The sequence below is a fragment of the Eubalaena glacialis genome, chromosome 18 (genome assembly GCF_028564815.1).
Source record: "Eubalaena glacialis isolate mEubGla1 chromosome 18, mEubGla1.1.hap2.+ XY, whole genome shotgun sequence".
Classification (NCBI taxonomy): domain Eukaryota; kingdom Metazoa; phylum Chordata; class Mammalia; order Artiodactyla; family Balaenidae; genus Eubalaena; species Eubalaena glacialis.
The window spans coordinates 17,518,741-17,542,880 of record NC_083733.1 but is presented as its reverse complement, the minus strand read 5'-3'; the positions used below and the strand labels follow the sequence as shown (position 1 = coordinate 17,542,880).

The following is a 24,140-nucleotide window of genomic DNA, read 5'->3' as shown; positions in this document are numbered from 1 at the left end:
TTCTTTTGAGGACTTTAAAGAATGTTTCTAATTTCAAAGCTTTCTGTTAAAAGCTTAGTTAGTTCCACATAAAGTATCATCTCTTTTTTATGGTATTTAAAGCACTAAAATGATAATGATAATTTAAATAATTTCTCGTTTACAAATCTAGAACTAATAGTTCTTAATTTTAAAATACAGTTTAAGAAAGCAGTATATAAACTATACATGGGTTTCTGTATGTGGTACCATTTAAAACTCCATTTTCATCTTTCCAATCAAATTAATAATCTAGTTGACCCTTGAACAACACGGGGTCAAGGGGGGTAGGGGTACTGTCCCTTAGCACAGTCAAAAATCCATGTATTACTTACTTTGCACTCATCCCTCCTTATCTTGGCTCTGCATCCACAGATTCAAGCAACCACAAGTTCCATAGTGCTGTAGTATGTATTTATTAAAAAAAATTTGTGAATAAGTGGACCCACGCAGTTCAAACCTGTGTTGTTCAAGGGTAAACTGCACTTGCAAATTCTGTAATATCCAGGAAGATATTATCTGCTATTCTTTTTATCCCAAGTGCTTTGAATATTCATAGTGAACCTTAATGATTACATCAATTCTTGAAAGAAGCCAAATATACAGTTTAAGTTCACCATCATTACTGGCATTTGGCCTAGTAATTGGCTACTGCCAATTAATAAATCTAATAAATCTAAAATTTTTATATTTAGATATAGAACACTGTAGATGTGATGCTTTTCTTCACTTATAAATTTAAAAATTATTCTTTTGAGCTTATAAATTTCTGTCAGTAAGTTATAAAAATGGTCTATCAGTTTTCTCTTTGGTGTTGCTATGCTCTCTGTGGTCACAGAAAAAGCTATGGAAAAATAAAATTCTTTTTGGGGACTTCCCTGGCGGTCCAGTGGTTAAGACTTCGCCTTCCAGTGCAGGTGCGGGTTCGATCCCTGGTCTGGGAGCTAAGATCCCACATGCCTCGTGACCAAAAAAACCCCAAAACATAAAACAGAAGCGATATTGTAACAAATTCAATAAAGACTTAAAATATGGTCCACATCAAAAAAAAAAAAAGAAAGAAAAATCTTATAAAAATATAAAAAATAATAAAATTCTTTTAAGTTCAAAGATAAGTTTTTTCATAAAATAAATAATCAATAAAAATTTATTCACACATTACTTAGGTGAGAAAATAATTTTAAGAGGAAGAAACTTTCAACTTTATGAAGGATTGGTAAGGGATTTAAAAAACAAATAAATTATAAGGTTATAAAATAGAATACATTATGACTATTCTGCTTGGTGAGAAAATGAAAGCAATTATTAAAACATTTTTATGCTGGAGTTTTTTATTTTAATAAGCAGCAATTAAACATAGTCTCTACATTCCTAACAGATAAAGATGGACATTCAAAACCAAAAAGGGATGGGAGGGGTAGTTAGCATATTTTGTTTATAAAGGAATATATAGAGGAGGCAGGATTACATTAGCATTTTAATTCTATGGAATGTCAGTTAAGCTATTTCTTGAAATTTAGTAATATATAGATTAAAACGTTTTTGTAAATATTTTAAGAACATTTCTAATATTCCCAGGAATTCATTGTGCTTTTCTGGGAATGCTTGGAAATGACAAATTACTGTTTAGAAATCTAAAATGTTCTTGCTATTATTTTATGCATTTACTTTTTAATAGATAATATTAAGAATTTGTTATTTTTAGTGAATTTATGGATTAATACACAAGTAGGTAATTTGGCTTATGTATGTTTCAAGAAAGAAAGTTATTAGCACATTCTTTGTAGAAATAGTGAGTAGTTACCATTAAACTCTTAAGTTACTTCTGAACCTTCCCTGTATCCGTTAATGCTATTATAGTAAGGTATAAATCTTTTTTTTTTTTTAACCTGATATGTGTCCATTATGAACACATTGGTACATTTATTTACCAGTTTAACTTTAATGTAACTCAGCATACGTATCAAATATTGGCTTCTCATAAATCAATTTAATTAAAAAATTGAATTTTTACTACATGCAAGTCATAGTATGTTAGGTGTCAGGAGGGTCTAAGGTGAGAAAGATGTTGTCCATACTCTCTAGGGGCCCATAGTTCTTATCCCTTATTACTTCACCACCTCACCTGGCATTATTAATGCACTTAGGTGATGTCTTGCTAACCAGAATGTAACATGCTTATGTGAAGGGTCTTATACACCATTTTCATCATCATCAGAGGGATAATGATACTATTGTAAAGAGTTTTATAGTTTTAAAAAATTTGTCTTATATTCATTATATTCTTAAAATGAGTAGAACCTTTGTAATTTAGGATCAAACTGAGGTAACCTTTAAAAAGTAATTTTTTTAAAATTAAATGATACTACTGTCTTTTGACAGAGTTTATGTTTTCAGCTTTATAGTTTTGTGCTAATGAACTTTTTTATTTAGTAAGTATATCCAGGAAACTGCAGGTAAAATATTCATAATGTGTGTTAGGTGTCAAAGGAAAATGTATAGAATATTTTAACTTATGTAGGGTATGAGATCACAGTTTGGCATACCTGTCCCAGAACAGATATTTATGTACAATTATATCAATTGGGTTTTATAACCATGATTTTTAAATAAGATTTGCAAGATAAAATCACACATACTTCAAAGAGCAATGCTAGGTTATATCTTGCATATTAAATTCATAAATATATAACTTGCTTTTGAGTTCATGATTACATTTCACCTAACTTTCCGTCTGTCATGGACAGGGATCCCTGAGATGTTCATATTCTGCATTCTCATGTGCATGGTACTTAGATTCAAAAAGAGTGGGTGGGGGAAAGCTGCTTTATAGAAATACAAGTTCACAGAATTCATGCTGCATGCTTTGTGTGTTCCACTGCAAATACTGCATGCTGCATACTTGTATTTCTCTGAAAATGATGAACATAGGCTCATACACACAAAGACGTTTAGTTTCTTTTTTGCCAATAGTTGGAACAGATGGAGGAATGTTAGACATAATACCTTCTCTATTTTTTCTAAAATGAATTCTGTAATATTTTTCAAAAAATAAGGAAAAACCTTGTTATTTAAACCCAAAGTGGCTACAAATCAGCTCTTAAACTGTCACTGACATTAGTATCTAGATTTTGTAGTTTTTACAAATCCTTTAAAATATTTATTTACTAAGAAAACATTGCATTAATGCATGATACGAAATTGATAAAAATTTTTCTTTAAATTGGAATGCAGTTTAAAGTGACTGAATTTTCCAATTTCAGCTACTGCATTTGACAAGGATACAAACTGGAAAATGGAACTGGTATCATCTAAATGCTCTAAGTGCTTTAACTCATGGTAGTTGAGAAAAGTCTTTCCATGTGGCATTATGTAGATTTCATTATTGATGGCTAATATTAATAACTGTGCTCTTCAGCCTTGACAGCAATGAAAAATTGTGGGTGAATTTAGTTCTTTCAAATGATTTAAGTGTTTTGGTGCATGTTTTCAATTTAAAAATAGATCTTTGGCACTTGGCTTTTGATTATCGAAACATTGGCATTCTGACATTTCACTCTTTATATAATTGATGTGGATGTTGCAGTTCCAATAACTGCACATCACAGTTTTAAGTTTATCACACCACTTTAAAACAGTAGCATACATGGCTATAGATAAAAATTAATTTTAGATTTAAACATATTTTTAGTTGTTTGTCACGTTACCTATTTTCATTTTTGTATGTGTTTATGATTGTAAACCTTTCCTTATCTTATACAAGATAAAATTGTATAGGACTGACAACTTCCAACTTTAACATTATTAGTGTGCCTCTTGATATTATGTTGTTAAGGGTTTAGTAGTAGTATTTTTCAATGAGTTGTTATGCCAGTTGCCACACATTTTGAAAAGATCTACTTTTGACTTTTTTTGTTAGGCATAATAGGTAAATGGTTTTATAAAAAACCTTTTTATAAGAACTAATTCTGGTTCTCTCCAGAGATTTTTTTCTGTTTAACTCTTTTTTGTTAGGCTTCAGCCAATAAAATTTACTGTTACTCATCTGAAGAAATTCCCTTAATAGTTAAAATGAAGGAGGCCTTTTAAAGAGAGAGGAAATGGACAGTGGTAACCAATTGCCAATAAGAAAAATCCATCCAATAATACGTCCTTCTTCTGTTTTTCATTCTGCCATAAAGGATGGATTTATTTATTTTAGAGATCATGGTTTTGAACTGCCACTTCCAACTTCTGGAGACCCTCAGTGGTTAACTTGCTTATCTTCTACAGCCCAGCATGTTCCAAATCAAACTTTCTTCACTTTTATTCTTGTAGATTTTAAAACAATCATAGTGACGGTACCAGTTCCATTTTGCCTCCAATTCAGTTGATTATATATTTTTTCTATTTATTTCTCATTTTATAATTGATATCTGGAATAATCAGCAGCTCTTTTCTCATTTATTTTCTCATATTTTTATTCCAGGATTTGCCTCTGAAGCAGGGAGTGTCTGCATTAAAAATGACCTGTAGTTCTCTGCTTCATAGGTTAGAAACTTATTTTAATATTTTGTGGCTAAGCACAGTCCCACTTTTCAAATTCTATAATGAATTATTTAATTGGCATTGAATGTGGACCACAAGCATATATTTCATATTGGGGTTTTTTTTTTATTATTTTAAATGATTAAAATTCAGTGGAACTATCCAGCTGAGGCAATAAAAGCTTTGTTTTTGCTTTACAGCTTAAAACATTAAATTAGATTTTTAAAAATCTATCAATTATAACACAAGTAAAATAATGCTATTTGGGCATTTTTAAAAATTGCATTTTTTAGGCCTTGTATTGCTTGAAGCATTTATATTCTAAAACTTAACCAAATTCCAACTATTCATTTTGGGGAAAAACAATCAGTTCACAAATCACATTTTCAATGGGACTGCTAGCCAGCATAGGTGAAAACATGTATAGTGTATTTACTCTTAAATTGTACACTGCAGATGCTTCTTCAGCTCCCTCCTCTTCCTCCATGGGCGGTGCTTGCAGCTCCTTTACCACCTCTTCCAGCCCTACCATTTATTCTACCTCAGTCACCGACAGCAAGGCTATGCAAGTGGAGAGCTGCTCCTCAGCCTTGGGGGTAAGTAACCGAGGGGTAAGTGAAAAGCAGTTAACCAGTAACACAGTTCAGCAGCATCCATCAACACCGAAGAGGCACACAGTCTTGTACATCTCACCACCACCTGAGGACTTGCTGGATAACAGTCGGATGTCCTGCCAGGATGAGGGGTGTGGATTGGAATCTGAGCAGAGCTGCAGTATGTGGATGGAGGATTCCCCCTCCAACTTCAGTAACATGAGCACCAGTTCCTACAATGATAACACTGAGGTACCTCGTAAATCACGAAAACGAAATCCAAAGCAGAGGCCGGGGGTCAAACGACGAGATTGTGAAGAATCTAATATGGATATATTTGATGCCGACAGTGCCAAAGCACCTCACTATGTGCTTTCTCAGCTTACCACGGACAACAAAGGCAACTCAAAAGCAGGAAATGGGTTGGTATTCACATTTTTTTAAAGTTCTCTCACCATTATGCAAAACAAAAAAATAAATCATTCCTCATTTTTCTTAATTGCTCAGCTCAAGTTTGCATCTAAAGCAAAGATACTAGTTTTATCATTGAAATAACATGAAAATTTTAACTTAAAATTATCAGGTTTCACTAGAGAAGAAAATAAAATACCAGTAGATTTTACCAGTAGTTATCTTAGTATGGGTATGATTTAGTAGAAAATGAAAATAATCTGTTTAGAAATAATTTTTTAATTTCAAATGGACTTATACTTTAAAAGAATTTTAAAATATTTTTATTCATAGAAATAACTAGTGATGCAATGACTCCAGCTAAAACAAACATTTACAGAGGGCTAGTTTGTATTCCCTTTCACATTGTCTCCCCATATGATTCAGTCATTTTCCATTTTTGTGAAGATTTTAGACTTTATTTCCCTTTTTTCTTTTATTTGATGAAAACAAGAAAAACTAAATTGATAGCTTGATTATCAACTTAGATTCATGTATTTATTTTAAGCTTTTTCTTTAATGTATTATGCCAATTCAGCATTTTAAAAAAAATAAATGTATCACTTTTTTTTTTTTCTGTGATTCTGGGTTATATATCTAAAGGGTGATAGAACAGGATCATGGTGCCTGTTTGAGTTTTCATTCATCTCTGCCAGTTCACAACACTCACTAAATATATTTCAATAGCTATATTACAGAATATTCACTTCTGAAGTACAGAATACTATGACTTATTTTTAACTTTCTAATTCCTTTAATACTTTTATTGTAACATTTAATTGCTAGACTTTTGATTAGATTTTCCTACAGTATATTCAACATAGTTTGATAGAATTTAACTCACTGGATCTTGAGAGATTACTTTTTTGGGTGGCAGGGTATGTATGGTCCTTTAATTGACCCAGGATCTCCTACAATTTCAGGTTGTCACAGAATATGATGGAGATGCTTTTGATTGTTTCACTATTTGATTACATCATTGGTATATTTTAAGTTAAAAATCTGGTTGAGAGTTATAGAGAATATTCTTAATGTGTATTAAACTTGTCCTTAAATATTTTCTCAGTATATTTTTAAAGTAATATCTACCATTTAAGTAATGATTATTCTATACTACTTTCTTCTCTACTCTCATTTAAAACTCCTTTGGGGTGATAATAGTAAATTAAAATGCACATTTAAATATTTTTCATTTTTAGAAAGTCCAGATTAGGAAATTATCTAAAAGAAAACAACATATACCCTTTCCTAAAGTGTTGCCATTAGCAGAGTCAACAATATCTGTAGAACTGTTACCTATAGAAAAATGCTCTGAAATGCAGTAGCACAGATTTAAAAGGCTCATATGTGTCTATCATTAAATACAGGTATGTGTTTATTCGGGCTTCTGTGGAGAAAGTGTTTTTTTTTTTTTAAGTTCCGTAAGAGAGATTTTCATTTTTATATTGAAATAAATGTTAAAGTTCAGAATGAAGAACAAATAAAATTTTGACTTACAGTTGGTCAACACACATGATTTGCAGTTGCTGTTAAAGAGATATCTTGACCTCCATCTTTTCTGCTTCTGCTTTTGTATGATAGATATATCTTAGAAATGATTTGAGGTTACCCAGGGAAAGTATAATAACATTTGTCAAGACAAAATCTCTCATGAAATAATTCATGGAACAGAAACTCATCAAGCAGCAGAAGAAATGTCCAGCTTCTTAGGTAATGGAAAAATATTTGACACTAGCATATGAAAATGATAGAAGAAGTTTAAACTTTGAATTTATAAGAACTATATTAAGGAAAGGATAAAACCATATATAAATATAGAAAAATAGGCCTTTGAAAACAATTGTTAAGGGGATCTCAAACTAAAGTTCTATGTTCTTCAATAAGAAAGATGTTAGAAACATGAAAGAAATTTTGCCATAAAACTTCTATTTATATAATGCTAAATTATAGAAAATGTACCCTCAAATATGTTGAGTACAGCAGTTTTTATTGATCTTCAAGATGGAAATAGCATTTTTGTATAAATAAAATGTTATATGAAAGAGTTTATTAAGAAAACAAAATCATTTTTTAAAAACTACTCAGTATTTAAACATTCCTAGCCATATTTTTCTTAATTCTTCACCTAAATGTCCTGAGAATCAGTAGCCAATGTCTCTTTAGATATTCCTAGAAATTAAGATATGATGTCACCTGCACGTGAAACCTGTTTTAGGCATTTTATAGTGAAAATTATTTTTGTGACAGGCAACCAGAAGGATGTGCAGCACAAAGGAATTAGTGTCATTTTAAGTTCTGAATAGAATATTCCAAGACAGTGGATTTTCTTTTTAGATAGTCACTTAGAAGTAAAATCCCATACAATTAGCTGCTATTTTCTTGTTTTTTCCTTAAGCCATAATGCATTAAAAATTAGTAATTTGAATGACTGCTTTTCTAAGAACTAGTTGATGTTTTTATTGTTTTACACAGGTAGGGATCTAAATATGTATGTATTCCATTTTTACATTTAAGCCTAGAGAATAAAGTTAGTTTTAAGGGCTTCTAAAAGTATCATTTCAGAAATTGTTTGATTACATGTGCTATTCTTCTTTAAGCCATAATGTGTATACTGTATCAACTTAAAGTTTTCATCCCAAGTGAAATATTTTGTTTTATTGAAGTAGTAAAACTCAATATCATCTATTTACCCTCATAAATATTAGCTTGGCCAGCATAAATGAATACAAAAGCCACATCTTGCCAAATTAATGATATGCTAAATTTTCCTTATATTTCAGAGTAAAGTGTTCCCTTTTCTATTATAAAATTAATAGATATTAATTACAAACATTTGAAAAATGCAGAAAAATAGAAGAAAATAAATAACCTATAATCTAATAAATCAATACAACTATTAGATTTTGCTGTTTTTTCTTTTAGTCCCTTTCAGTGCATATTTAGGGAATGTTTTTACATAGTTTAAGTAAGTGAATATTTTTGCTTTGATTTTTTTTAATGAGTATAAAACAGTATCATTATAGAATTTTGTATGCAAAGTACTGCACATTGTATTCAGTGCAAATATTTGAATTTCTACCCAGAATGATGAAAAAATAGGATTTATTGCCCTTTGTTCTGACTTTGACTTGATACTTTTGTTCATAGAATTTATTCTTCCAGGGCCTTTCAAATTACTTACACAGGTAATCTTTGACTTAATTATGTCAAACTTCATCAACAAGTTTGCCTTCATCAACAAATACTTTTTCAGCCTCTTTTGTTTCAGGAATTGTGCAAGGTTTAGGGAATATGAAGATGATTGAGCAAAGTACTTCCCTTCAGAACCCTTCCCTCTCACCCAGTCAGTCTTACTGCATACCTTACTGCATCCTAGCCATGGATTCACCCCAATCCCAAATTCCATTGAGAACATAGCCTTTTCCCTCTTTATTATTGATGTGACTGAGTCAACAACTTGGTTAGAAATGAAGAGGTAAACATTAGAGCTAGATTTAAGGCTGCTTAGCCACCATTGCTCCTCTATGTTTGAAGTCATAATATTTCTCCTAGGACCTGTTTGCTTTTGGACAGGATTTTGTCCACAGTCATCTCTTGGCTCCTTTATTTTCAATGTGAGTGTAAACTTAGGACTGGGAAAGACATACAGAAAGCATTATAGGCCCTGACTCTATTTTTAAATATACATAGGTAATTTTTTAAACTAATAATATTGTTTTCTATTTATTTTTATCACATATTTACAGTACTTCAGATTAAATGTGTTGACCTGAAGTCCTAACCACCATTTGAAATATTTTTCTTTGAACATGCATTCTGCATAGCAAATGCATGATATACAAATAAACATTAGAAACCCAATTTAAAAAAATAAGTTAGATTGCCTATCTGTAAAGCCCAGATTATAAATTTTTTATATGCTAAGGGCTTTAATTATTTAATTAATCACAAATTAAAATACTCTGAAAAATTTAACTTCTGGGAAAGATTGTTTAGAGTAAAGCTAATTTCCAAATAAAAATTGAATCACTGATTTTTTTTTAGTATAATTTTCTCAGTTTGATGTACTGAGGAAAATATCCAAAAGAATATGTACATGTTCCTTCAGTTTCTTTAAGGCCTTTTGTGTTTTTTTGTTTGTTTGTGTCTTTGTGCTACCCCCACTTTTCTTTTGCTTTGTAAGTCCTATTAGAAAATAATAGTAATCTTGTAGCTTTATGTAACACTCACACATATATGTAATTTTTAAACTTTATTTTGAATGAAGTGCAATGTGAAAGGTTATAGTGACATTAGCTATTGTCTTTCCTGTTATTCTTGGTTTATTGCATTCAGTCTTCCTTCCTCCTGCCACACATATGCATTCTTTGTCATCCCTGTCCAACTTTATCACAAAATTTTATTTTCAACTTTTTTTAATTGAAGTATAGTTGATTTACAATGTTGTGCCAATCTCTGCTATACAGCAGAGTGACTTAGTTATATACATATATACATTCTTTTTAATTACAAAATTTTTAAAGATACTTATGGAATGTAGTGTCCCTCAGGCTGTCTTTTATTTTGTCAGTAAGATAATCAGTTGTTTTTAATGTTATTGCCTATTCCCTTTCTTCCTTTATCTTAGATGACTTTTGTAGAAAACTCTTTTTGATACTTTTTCCACTTTGTGCTTTGACTTCTCAGAACATTGGAAAACCAAAAAGGAACAGGAGTAAAGAAGAGCCCTATGTTGTGCGGACAGTATCCTGTTAAAAGTGAGGGAAAGGAGCTGAAGATAGTTGTACAACCTGAGACCCAGCACAGAGCTCGGTACCTAACTGAGGGTAGTCGTGGCTCAGTAAAGGACAGAACACAGCAAGGCTTTCCTACAGTAAAGGTACTTATTTTAGTTAGCAATATATGAAGAATTTTATCTACTTTTACTTATTATTTTGTTTTTAACCAGAAAAGAGCTGCCTAAAATAAAACTAATAGCTGTATATATTAGAAATTAAAGTAAAAGTCTGACTGAATTATAGGCCAAATATTATTACTCTGATGTCCTTTGAATTTTAGTTTAAATGAAAGGAGAGATGAAAATGTGTTCTAACAAGTAAAATATATGGCAATCATGAATTATCTTCCCTTTATATTTGACATTGGTAGCAACTGTTTTAGATTCTTCCCAAACCTTATATTTAAGAAGAAATTTTAAAGTGAGTCCAAAGAAATATTGTAGAAATTATCTTGGACTTGGAAAATAAGGTTTTTGAGATGGCTAAAGCAATCAGGACCACTCAGCTCAGAAAAGAATTGGTTGATAGGTAACTTAAGTCTTCAGTTTAAAAAACAGGGTATCAGTTGAGTCTTTATCTTTTCAGAACTTAGACTAAAAGAAAAAAGAGGGGGCACTTAAATTTTAGCACCTGGGATACCTTATTAAAAAGACTATTTCTCTTCGAAGACAAACCAAAAGAAGTGGAGTAGGGGATGTTTATTTAACAAATGTTCCTACCCCTTGCAAAATACTAAACAGGGAGGAATTTTGGCTAGTCACATGGTAGATTCTTGTAAATACAGTTTGTGTAAATGTGTTAGCTGAACAATATTTAATTGAACTGCCTTTCGTTTTATACGAAAGAAGCCCTTGAAAGAAATAATGGTAGAAACTTGGGATCAAGAAGCTTACTCATGACCATTATACGGTTTGTTAATAGTCACATGTACAGTATCATTCCTACCCCTCTACTACTCACCACACCAATCCTTCTTCAGTCCCCCAATCTTAGAACAAGTAACAGGCAAGTGAGAAATTTAAGTTATGCTTTGTATAAATATTTGTCTAACCAGACATTTTGATAGTTTGGTAAATATTTTTAACCTAATTGCTCCGGCTTTAAGTTATGCTTTGTCTAAATACTTGTCTGCAGAAGTAGTTAGATTAATTGCCTGTGATAAGGAGTGAATTGGCTGATCTTAAAAGTTTATTTATTCACTCATTCAGCAAATACCGTACCCTTCTATGTGCCAGACACTGTTCTAAGGTACTGCTAACAATTTGGGTAGACTGCTTATTTGCTGCTTGACTCATTATGATGATACCCATAGATACAGAGATACAGTTATTCTCGGATAGAAAAGATATGAGTTTTTTTTAAGCACTTTGATGTGGATTGTACAAGTTATTTTGTGATTTTCTGCATTCTGTATTAGCAGCTTCAGTGTTTACAAACCTTATCAAGACCCAGCATTGGAAACATTTGTTCCCAAGTGTTCTTTTAAATATTTATTTATTCTTCAGCATACAAATTATAATTTAATTTATGAAGGCTTGCTAGAGATCTGTAATGACCCATGGGTCCTGGTTTGAACCAGCAGTTTTTCAGACCATAATGTTTTGGCCCAGGATTTTGTGATGTTGTATATATGTATCTAGTCTATGAAAATGAGCTCCATCCCCCTAGTATTTATATAGCTGCACTTCAAACACTTTCCTACTCAAACAGCTTTAACAGAGTAAAAATTTAGTAGATGTACTCTCATTTGATGATGATGATAATGATGCCACTAGCACAGTTTAGTGAATTTTCCATTAGTGGTGGTGGTAAATCCTGAGTGACCCACGTGCTTTGGCAGTCCGTAAATTTATAAATACCTTAAAGGATTGTGTATTCATTCTCATCTGGTTGTACAAATTAATTACAAATGATAATTTATCATTAAACATCTAAAATTTTAATTAAAATGTGATTATTGCAGAACTAAAACTTAGAGTTTTCTGCAAAAATTTAGCCAATTTTCCTTTATGAAAATATTTTACCTCTGTTTTTCTGGAAGACTTGTTATTTCTTTATTGAATCCAGTTATAAATATAATAATATAGGACTTGGTCTTAAATGTTTGATTTTACAATTAGATTATTTGAAATGCTGATTAGTGTTTATGCTCCATATTATCTCACTCCAGCTGGAAGGCCATAATGAGCCGGTAGTGTTGCAGGTGTTTGTGGGCAATGACTCTGGTCGAGTGAAACCACATGGATTTTATCAGGCCTGCAGGGTAACTGGGCGAAATACAACTCCCTGCAAAGAAGTGGACATTGAAGGCACTACTGTTATAGAAGTCGGCCTTGATCCGAGCAACAATATGACACTAGCGTGAGTACTTAGTAAAAAAATTTTTTGTTAATTCATTACACTTTTGCAGTAGGCAGGAAAATTTTTTAGTTTCTAATGTATAAAAGATGTTGAGTATTGTATTAAAATGTTTTAAACATAACAAATAAAAATAATAGTTTATTGCAGAATGGTAATGGGTGAAAACGAACTCTTTTGCCCTTTGCTAGAGAATTCCCATAGTGAAAGACAAGGATATAAAAGGCAGGTGGAATGCTGGCTTTTTGCAAAATAATACAGACTTATATGTTGGAATTAATAATATTAACATTAAAAAATAAAATTACAAACAATTTGATTTGCTTTCCTAAATTCTCTTTTGTTAGTGTTTGCAGTAGAAACTGACAGAGATCATTCATGGTGCCTTGACCCATCTTGGTATGAAAAAGCATATTGCTGGTCTAAATTTACCTTCTGTTTCTGTTTTCCTATGTTAAAAAAAAATTATGTCCTGAGACTACCTATTTTTCATCTTATGCATTTTCATTTCCTGAAATATATTAGAAATGATTTAAATTAATTTTCTTTCCTTAATCCTTTTATTAAGGACCTTTAATTCTAACGGTAACCGTAACAGCAGCAAATATTGATATGGGATAGACCTGTTTTGTAATTATCCGTATTGGATAGCTAAAGACTTTTCTCTACTTGGTTTTCAGGTTTGTTTTGTTTTGTTTTGTTTTTTTTTTTGGAAAACCATTTTGAATAAGTTAGTAAGAGTATAGTTGGAAAAGGGAAATTTTGAAACATATTTAGTGAAGGTTATTTATTTTTAACTTTTGAAATTGTAAAAATAAATGTATATGGTGGAAGATAGGGAGTTACTGATTATAAAAATAGTAATTATTCCTTATAAGTTGAAAATACAGATTAATAAAAATCTCAATAAAATTGAGTAGTAATAAAAAGCTAAAAACATACCCCTCAAACGCCAGCTTCCAACTTAATAGAACTAATTACTGTTTTGACATTTATTTTTTCCATCCTTTTTTCTGATAAAATTGCGATGATACTCTACTCACTGCTTTGTAACCTGCTCTTCACTTATCATGAGCATTTTCCCATAACATTAAATATTATTTATAACATATGTTTTAATGGCTGTGCAGCGTTAACATTTTGGGGGGAGACAGTTACTAATTTTTTTCAAGTAAAATCCGTTTCTCTATTTTAATATCTGAATTAGGTGCAAAAAGAAAGAGGATAAATTTAATTTTTTAAAGCAAAAATACCTCTTTTACACCATTACTTACGTTCAGATTTTGAAATAGTGATTTTAATTCTGTACTATTTTTTCCATTATTATTATAAATGAAAAGTTGACAAGATGAGAAGTTATGAATATTCAGAACTTACCCTTCTCTGTTTTTTGAATTTGGAACCATATAATTATATTACATACTCAAAAATTAACAAGGAAGCAAATTATTTTTAAAAAGAAAACTTGTTTGATTAAGAATATTGTGCTATTTATACAACAGAAAATATCAGTTAATATATTTTTTCTGTATTAGGGTGGACTGCGTAGGGATATTGAAATTGAGGAATGCTGATGTTGAAGCCAGAATAGGAATTGCTGGTTCCAAGAAAAAAAGCACTCGTGCCAGATTGGTTTTTCGAGTTAATATCACAAGGAAAGATGGCTCCACTTTGACACTGCAAACACCCTCTTCTCCGATTTTATGTAGTAAGTAAGAAAATATGGAGATATTAAATATATGGAATTTTTTTCCTTTTCTATTAATCTTTTGATATCTCTAAATATCAGTTGTTTTTCATACTCCAGCTTGTGATCATGAAAAATTTGAAACATTTTCAAAGCTATAGTTAAATTTTCTAGGTTAAATTAAAGGTGGGTAATTTCTAATAAAATTCAAAAGGAATGTAGCATTTTGTAGTTTCCTCTTATCCTATACTGATTTAAAAAGTAATTTGGGGCTTCCCTGGTGGTGCAGTGGTTGAGAATCTGCCTGCCAATGCAGGGGACACGGGTTCGAGCCCTGGTCTGGGAGGATCCCACACGCCGCGGAGCGGCTGGGCCCGTGAGCCACAACTACTGAGCCTGCGCGTCTGGAACCTATGCTCCGCAACAAGAGAGGCCACGACAGTGAGAGGCCCGCGCACCGCGATGAGGAGTGTGACCCCCGCTTGCCGCCAACTAGAGAAAGCCCTCGCGCGGAAACGAGGACCCAACACAGCCAAAAATAAATAAATAAATTTAAAAAAAAAAGTAATTTGAACAGTTTGCCTGAAGTAAATTGCAAAGGCACAGGATTTTCACAGCATCTTCATAGTGTGATAAATCGCTGTGATTCTAAGTGTTTTGTATTAGAATGTAAGAAACAATAAGGTAAGCAGAACTTTGTAAATATATAGCAGTTGGAGTTCTGATTACAAATTAAAGTATTATAGTATAGTGGGAAATGAAATTCTTACTTTGCTAACCTTGGCATAGAAAGTAAATGATGTGTGTGTGTAATTTTTTTTTTTGGCTGTGTTGGGTCTTCATTGCTGTGCATGGGCTCTTCTCTGGTTGCGCAGAGCGGGGGCCACTCTTTGTTGCAGTGCGCGGGCTTCTCATTGCGGTGGCTTCTCTTGTTGTAGAGCACGGGCTCTAGGCGCACGGGCTTCAGTAGTTGTGGTATGTGGCCTCAGTAGTTGTGGCTCGTGGGCTCTAGAGCACAGGCTCAGTAGTTGTGGCGCACGGGCTTAGTTGCTCCGTGGCATGTGGGATCTTTCCAGACCAGGGATTGAATCCATGTCCCCTGCATTGGCAGGTGGATTCTCAACCACTGTGCCACCAGGGAAGTCCGTGTGTGTGTATTTAAATTCAGTCATGTTGTATGTGCTTCAAGATATAGTCTGGTTTCCCTGTAATGAGTATTATTACAAGTAATAAATAGGAAAACTTTTTCCTTTGTACATCCCTTAAGATTTTCATTAACTATTATTTTCTTTGGCCTTGCTTCTGAATTCAAAAGAGCAGAAGAGACTGAGTTCCATTCACTTGAATTTCCTTTTGGGTCGTTATGGGTATTATGACCTTGGTACCCCCAGGATACCTACAAAGCCTTTGTTATTTAATTGTAGCTTAGTTTTGTCAAATTATTCACCCTTGGTAAATCTTATTTTTCCCTTCCTTTCTAATTCATCTCAGAAGTGACTATACCCCTACGTTAGCTTGGCAAACACCCTAATTTTAAAAAGAAAGTAGTAAATATCTTTCTGATCTCAAGAGAGCTCATTTGGGGCTTCCCTGGTGGCACAGTGGTTGAGAATCCGAGCCCTGGTCTGGGAAGATCCCACATGCCACGGAGCTACTAAGCCTGTGCGCCACAACTACTGAGCCCACGTGCCACAACTACCGAGGCCACACGCCTAGAGCCCGTGCTGCGCAACAAGAGAAGCCACTGCAATGAGAAGCCCGCGCACCGCAACACAGAGTAGCCCCCGCTCACCGCAACTAGAGAAAGCCCACGCGCGGCAACAAAGACCCAATGCAGCCAAAAATTTTTTAAAAAATAAAATAAAAATAAAGAGAGCTCATTTGGATTTCTCTATTTTTCATTATTACGAAAAATTTGTTTTGATACTAGTATTTCCTTGGGCTATTTCTGGATAATGTTCAGTTATAAATATGCTGCTTTTAAAGTTTCTAGATTCCATGTCCATTCTATTGTGTTCAGATAGGGACAGAATAAATAATCTGTAGATGGTTTATTGAGTTATAAAGCTTTTCTAATTTAGGTGCTAATTTACTATAAATCACAATATGTCTCAACTTGAATATTATTAGGATGGAGTTTCAATTTTAGTGGGGCATGTGCAGTTCTTCTTTTATATGATCTAATACTTTGAGCATGACCATAGCCACTCTATGTTCCATTATGGGTTTATGGTTTGTGTTTATTTCCGTGAATATAACCTTTTTGGCAGGTTTGAGCAGTTGGGGTAGAATGAGAGGTAAAAAGGAAATAGGTTAGTAAGAAGGGTTAGAATTGGAATGGGAGGTAGAAGGAAACAGGAAGATGAGAGGGAGGTAGAAAAGGAAGAGGGGCCAAAAGGTTCTAGAGGTGGAAGGGAGGAGAGGAAACAGATACATGATCTTCCATCTAGAGACACTCAATGGAAAGAAGGCCTAATGCCAGAATTCATGTTGTGCCTTGTGACCTTAGAAAAACAGTCCTGCTTCTACTTGTTGGTTTAACAGTGGCCATTGGATCCACTGTCTTTTTGTTTGTTGTTAAGGGGATAGAAGAATCATCCCCTTTTATATTCTTCACACCTTTAGATGTCTCCAGACAATACATACATACTAGATCAAATTAAGAATATCAATTTTCATACTTTTTTAGTATCCACCCTTCTATAATAATTTTTTTAATATGGCAAAATTAATCATAGCTTTCTTCAATATAATGTATTTTAGATTTTGTCTTACTAATGCTTATTGTATTAAATCTTACTGAATTTAACGAGTTCCTACTTTCCTTATTTCTAGCTCTTCCACAACTTTAGAGAAGGGGTAATATCATTGAGTAAACTTTTCTTCTCTTCACAGACATTAAAAAGCCTTACTAATTCTTTTGACAGGTTGAAATATTTGCTTTGTTATTTTTCAGTATTCAGATGTTCAGTATTCAGATGTTCATTAATTTTTTTCAGCTTTATTTTTTTTTATTTTTGGCTGTGTTGGGTCTTTGTTGCTGCGCGAGGGCTTTCTCTAGTTGTGGTGAGCAGGGGCTGCTCTAGGCATGCGGGCTTCAGTAGGTGTGGCACGAGGGCTCAGTAGTTGTGGCTCGCAGGCTCTAGAGCGCAGGCTCAGTAGTTGTGACGAACGGGCTTAGTTGCTCCATGGCATGTGGGATCTTCCCGGACCAGGGCTCAAACCCGTGTCCCCTGCGTTGGCAGGCGGATTCTTAACTACTGCACCACCAGGGAAGTCCCTCAGCTTTATTTTTTGAACAGCATCTAAAAGCACATTGTTTTTTATAATACCAGAAAGGTGCCTGCTTTTTTTGTTACAGTTTTTTAAAGCAATGTGATCACTTTCAAGAGTCAGCTTACTAATTACTTAAAGATAAAAATAAAACAGTTAATGCGTAAATAATCCTGACTTCAGTTCTGTTTAGTATGGAGTATGTCCTGTTAGGTAACCATTAAACTTTTTAATAGAAAAGACCTTTTAAGGTCAAAAGTTAGAAGTTAAATTATCTTGAACAGACTAGTTCTTTGTGTAGTGTAAATACAAATATATAAAAGATAAATACACATTGTACCTTCAGAGGGGCCTCATTTGGCCATCTTAAGCCTTTAATACATAAAAGGAAAAATGAGGTAGGAAAAAAGTTTTGATAATCATGAGTGAAGTGGAATTTCCATATAGTATTTTGAAAGTGGGGGGGAAAGGTTATAGACTTTCCATTCATTTTGTTAATACAATATGTGCATATAATTTTGCACCTCTTATTGTTTTCTAATCAAAATAATATTTATCATATTTTTCTTGAATGTCGTATAAAAACAAGCATCTAGTTCCAGTGTTACTCCAAAAAGTTATAAATTCACTTAATTAAGTTCACTTAATTCTTTAAAAGGGTATGTAATTACCAGTGTACGACCAGTAACTGTTTCCATTCTGTTCATACATTAACCCTGTGGGTTCCAGACAGTGTATATGTTTATACAATCACAATTTCTTTTAAACTCAGACATGGCTGAAAATATTATTTGCCATTCAGATATTGAATTAGGATAAGATACTTGTTTGTATTAACAAGTGAGGCTAAACGGTGCTACAGTAACAACCAACCAAAAAAATCTAAGTGGCTTACACAACAAAGTTTTACTTCTTCCTCATTTTATGATAATATTGGGTGTAGTTTGGAAGCAGCTCCATTTTCTTCACTCTGGGAACCAGGCTTTAGAAGCTGCCCCTTTCTGGGATATTGCCATTTTTGTAGTGGAGGAAGATGGTAGAACCACGTGGGGCTCTTAAAGCCTGGAAGTGGCACATTACTTCAGTTCACATTTCATTATACGAACAAGTCACATGACCAGTCCTTACATGAGTGGAGCAAGAATGACGTTGAGTGGAGCAAGAGCCTTCCCACAAGGAATGGCAGGCCTAGGGAAAGAGGGGCAGTAAATATTTTGACAAGGATAATTTCCCATATTACTTTCTTGTAAAGATAAAATTAACTATTAAATATGTAAGTATTTAATGAGAAAAAAACTTAAACTTTTCCTAAAGTTTAATAGACTATCTCATTAATTTAGAAGTTGATAAGTTATACAGCCATGTTAAAGTTTACCTTTGCAGTATATATGTTGTTAGGGTGTACTAAAACAACAAATAGTGTATTCTATTTCAAAGTGCTTAATCTTAAGGAAGCAGGTTTTTGAGTACCTAAAAGGTATGTATTTGCATTAACCAGTATCCCAGAGAGTATTCTGGTGGAAAACTAGTCCTTAGGCGTCAGTATGGAAGAATGTTTCTGGAGTCAAATATGTTGGGGGAACTGTGTACTATACCCACTGCTTGGATATTTACAGTGTACATCAGAATGTGAAATGCTTGGAGAAATCCTATTGTTCATTTAGCTTTGCTTAACTCAGTAATTCCCAGATACGCTTACTTTGGAACCTGTTTTACTAAGCAGTACATATTAAATTTTCTTAAGGAAATCATGACATGAGGAAGTTGGTAGGCCAGTTACAATTTCTTAGATCTGGCTCCTGCTCAGTACTAGTCAACCTCTTTGTTAATTGTACTAGTGGTTAGTTAGTCTTTGTAATTGAAAAACAAGTGCATTTTATCTTTAACCTCAGGGTATCCTACTTCCAGGAGATACCCTGGTAGAAAGAATTACTCTGAATTGCATTCAGTCTGTTTTCAGGTGTTCTTCTGGTTTAGGGCCTGAGTCCTGGGTCTAGATCCTTAAAGATGCCCTCAATACCACCCATAGGCTCACATTGCCTCAAAAGTCTTGTAATGGCATAGCATAGCTGACATTTTTAAGGTTAGGATTGTGAGATAAATTTGTTTCTAAATTGAATTTTTTAAAAATATTAAGACAAAAACATGACCAAATTCATACTTTACACCTTTTTTTTGTTCATGTAATGAGAAAACAGAGATGACATCTAATAAATTAAAATGTCATCACAGACATTAATCCATCCCTATAAAATCTTACAATAGTTATTAAAAATTAATACAGACTTTTCTGTTTTTTCTTTGCTTTCTGTTATGGTAAAATTTAATATGCAGAATAAAAGAAGTCAAATTCAGGGGTCAACAAAGACAACTTATAGAACTGGATAATTGAGAGTTGATTTTAGATAAGAAGTAAGTGTTGGTGGTTCTTTTTATGGAATGCTTATATATATCTACAGCTCAGCCAGCAGGAGTGCCAGAAATCTTAAAGAAGAGCTTACATAGCTGTTCAGTGAAAGGAGAGGAAGAAGTATTTTTAATCGGCAAGAACTTTCTGAAAGGAACTAAAGTTATTTTCCAAGAAAATGTTTCTGGTAAGTAGGCACAATACTGCCTTAGAAATTGTTGCGTGTTTCACTTTGTTATAAAGATATAGTTGTAGCTACAAAGTAAAAAATTTTTCACAGTTTTAGTAAGTCACTGTTTTTATTTCAATCAGATGAAAACTCTTGGAAGTCGGAAGCTGAAATCGACATGGAATTATTTCATCAGGTATAATTTAAACTTTTTATAGTTTGATTGTTTACTCTCTGAGAAATTGAGTTTTGCTCCAAAATTTTCCTGCATTAACAGATTTCTTCTTTATATGGGGTTGATGTAAATCATTTAAATTTTCTTTCTTGGGTTTCTTTAACTGAAATAGATTTATTCCACTGATGCTAGAAATGACAGTTCTCTATTTGAAAAAGTTAAGAGCATTAGCAAATTACCATTGTTAATGAACGAAAGATTTCTTTCCTAATATTTATTTGCTCTGAGGATTTGGATTATCTTAACGTACTATTTAGTTAAATCAAAGGGAAACATTTATTGAGTACCTGCTATGTGCCAGGTGTTTTATACTTGTTAGTTACCTTTTTGCATTCAGAAGCGCTACTTGTTACACTTAAAGGGTCTATATTTATAGGACCTTGCTATATATTGTTTTCCAAATAACAAGGAAAAAAGTTTGAAAACAAGGATAAAGAACTGACTTAAGAATTAGTATGTAGAGCAGATAAGACCAACCTCATAGAAGTTGAAACTAACAAAAGAGAAAGACAAACTTATGAGTAAATCAGATATAAGGCATATGCAGAAGACTGGTATGTATAAGTACAGTTCATAAAGAACAGAGAAGCAAAAGAACACAAATCAGAGCCAGCCAAAGGGAGAGACACATAAAGTAAGGTCTGGGAGGGTCCTGAAGGTGAAGCTTCCTGTCCTCAGGGATTCCTTACCCTCTCAGCACATTGATGTGTGACAACATAGGCAGTACATACAGAGTACTGCCTATTAGGAAGCTCATCCAAGCTATTGGTATTCAGAGTTTTTATTTGTGTTGGATCACATACTGCCCGTGCAGCTAACCTTTAGTCTCCAGTTCCCCCAGAGGTTGGAAATGATATGACATGTTTCAAAGCTCTCTTCATAAATTACATTGTTAGACTTTTCAGTGGCCAAAGCCCCTAAACAAACAAAGATACTTCTGTCAGACAGGACATTCTAGGGGCCTAGAGATCACCTCCCAGTAGCCAAGGGAAAAGACTAGACCTCACTTTGAGTTAAATTAATTCTTCACTACATAGTATCATGTAAGGTGGAGCTTCCTGTATACCTAGACAAATGCTATGCAGAATGTTCTCCTCTAGCCTATGCTACTACATGCTGTCAAGAAGAGATAGTAGGACTCAGCAGCCATTCCTTTGTCACATTTACCATCAGATAATGTCTGCTAGACTAGTCTTAACTGAAATTCTAGTACCTGCTTTGTCACTAACAATCTGTGTTACCTGTGTAAGACAAGTCTCTCTTTTGCCCCAGTTTTCTAATCCATAAGATAAACTCTTTTACTAGATTATTTGAGGTTCCTTCTAACTCTGGCATTTTATGATTTCTTGTATAACTTGTTGATCAGACCATTTCCACTTCAGAGCTTATAAGCTCTGAAAAAGATTATCTGCTGGAAAAAAGAAAGTCGTTACCTTGAATCCAAGCAGATTTTTCTAAGAAATTAAAATTCAGGGACTTCCTGGTGGTCCAGTGGCTAAGACTCCGCACTCCCAATGCAGGGGACCCGGTTCAATCCCTGGTCAGGGAAGTATTATAGATCCTACATGCATGCTGCAACTAAGAGTTCGAATGCCACAACTAAAAGATCCCGCATGCTGCAACTAAAACACGGCGCAGCAAAATAAATAAATATTTTTAAAAGATGAAGAAATTAAATTTCAGATATTCTTCTCTTTTTACCTCAGAGAACATTCTGCCTGCTCCACAGGTCTCCCAATCCGTTGTATGTTTTGTCTGTATTGTACTCCTAGCTCAGTGGTAGTTAATTGCTCTTAATTTTTGAGAGTAGTATTTTTAAAAAGCTTACTATCACTACCTACAATTTACTTAGTTTTTAATTCAAATCACTTGTAGAATTTCTGGATTCAGATTGAGGAAGTAAGAAGAATTAGTATGAAAACAGGTTCATTTGGCTTTTAAAAGGTTTCGGGGGCTTCCCTGGTGGCACAGTGGTTAAGAATCTGCCTGCCAATGCAGGGGACACGGGTTTGAGCCCTGGTCCAGGAAGATCCCACATGCCACAGAGCAACTAAGCCCGTGCACCACAACTGCTGAGCCTGCGCTCTAGAGCCCGCGAGCCACAACTTCTGAGCCCATGTGCCACAACTACTGAAGCCCACACACCTAGAGCCCGTGCTCCACAACAAGAGAAGCCACCACAATGAGAAGCCCGCACACTGCAACAAAGAGTGGCCCTGCTCTGCGCAACCAGAGAAAAGCCCACGCACAGCAACGAAGACCCAACGCAGCCAAAAAATAGAATAAATAAAATAAAATAAAATAAATTAAAAAAATAAATAAAAGGTTTCAAATTAGATTTGCTTAAATACGCTCTCCAAAGCAAGTGGAGTAAAAGGTTTGTTTAAATAAAATATGCATCTGACTTTTAGATACTAATTCTGTTACTAATTACCAAGAAACAAGTTTTTATTCAGAAGAATAATTTCAGTTATTGAGTTTGCCAAATATGTAATTTTAAGACCGGGAAGATACTTCACAAGTCCATCCATTCAACCATCTCCTTAACTGTAGGTAGGACTGCTTTGTGATGTAGTTGCAGTGTTTAAACAAAGGAAGGTGGGCAAGATTTTAAGATTCTGTTTCTTAGAAGTTGGATCACTGCAGGTACATTTTTTGATGGCCTCATGTGCAGTTGAGTATGTGCATTCAGATTTTTGCCCCCTAATACCTGTGGATGTACACACATTTATATATGTTTTTCCACCTGAATTAGAAGTGTGATTTTTTTTTTTTTTGAGGGTCACAGTCATTTATTTTCACATTTTTTCCCCTCATTACATTGGGCTAGGAAAAAAGAAGTCATGAGTGTATAGAATTGTGCTAGTCCATTGTCTGTCCTTCGAATCAAACTGGGATCCAGGTTCCAACTGTTAAGTTCTCAATCTGACTCAGTGTCAGAGAGAGTTGACCACTGTTGCTGGGGGCCAGGGTGTAGGGGGAGAAATGCAGGAAACAGGCATGGACTTGACTGTGGAAGGTACATGTTCCAGGGCTCCCATCTGGGTACCTGAGGATCCTCTATGTAGATCATATGTGGGGGAGCCCAAGCAGCTCCTCAAAGCAATCAGGGATGGCACACGCAGGGGGCTGGTACTCGGGTGGTGGGACATCAGCCACTTCTGAGAAGTCCTTGTTCTCCCCCTCTGTGTTCTAGGATCCTGTGAAGGGCCTCTCCATAAGGACATGGCAAGGGTTCACTCCTTGGTCTCTGGTTGGCTTCATGAACGGTCCAATATAAGTCCTGCATGTTTATTAACATCTGGAGACATTTTCTCCTGCTCTTATTTATGCCCCTTTGCTTGAGATGCCTGGCAATTATTCTTGATGCTATGTGATAATTCTTCTTTAACTCTTCATCTTCAAGGAGTTCCCATTCTTGTAGGAAACTCCTAATCTCATGGTTGCTCCAAGGTTTAACACACTGGACTGAGGGCAGTTCTTCTCCCTGGGTTTCTTTTACCTTCTCTACTTCCTGGAGGTGTCTAGTAATTTCAGCCTGAAATGTCACTTTCTCCATTTTTATTCTGAGTTTTCTCTGCAGCCTCAGGGCCTAATCCAGGAGCTGAAGAGAGCTGGCACTTACTCTGCTTTGCTGGAATTCAG

General features: G+C 34.1%; 1 protein-coding gene and 1 pseudogene across 5 annotated transcripts in view; one reads left to right on the top strand and one right to left on the bottom strand.

Annotated features, from left to right (window-relative positions):
* Nucleotides 1-24,140, top strand: part of NFAT5 (nuclear factor of activated T cells 5) — a 192,555-nt gene that overhangs the window by 145,774 nt on the left and 22,641 nt on the right. For 4 of the 5 annotated variants that reach the window (XM_061174553.1, XM_061174554.1, XM_061174552.1 and 1 more), the window contains 6 exons: nucleotides 5,002-5,560; nucleotides 10,275-10,467; nucleotides 12,537-12,727; nucleotides 14,260-14,432; nucleotides 20,144-20,278; nucleotides 20,404-20,456. In XM_061174553.1, coding sequence (XP_061030536.1) covers nucleotides 5,002-5,560; nucleotides 10,275-10,467; nucleotides 12,537-12,727; nucleotides 14,260-14,432; nucleotides 20,144-20,278; nucleotides 20,404-20,456 — 1,304 coding nt within the window. Of the gene's footprint in view, nucleotides 1-4,486; nucleotides 4,549-5,001; nucleotides 5,561-10,274; nucleotides 10,468-12,536; nucleotides 12,728-14,259; nucleotides 14,433-20,143; nucleotides 20,279-20,403; nucleotides 20,457-24,140 lie in introns of all 5 variants that reach the window. The other variant, XM_061174555.1, reaches the window with a different exon arrangement.
* Nucleotides 23,416-24,054, bottom strand: LOC133078848 (putative uncharacterized protein MSANTD5; annotated as a pseudogene).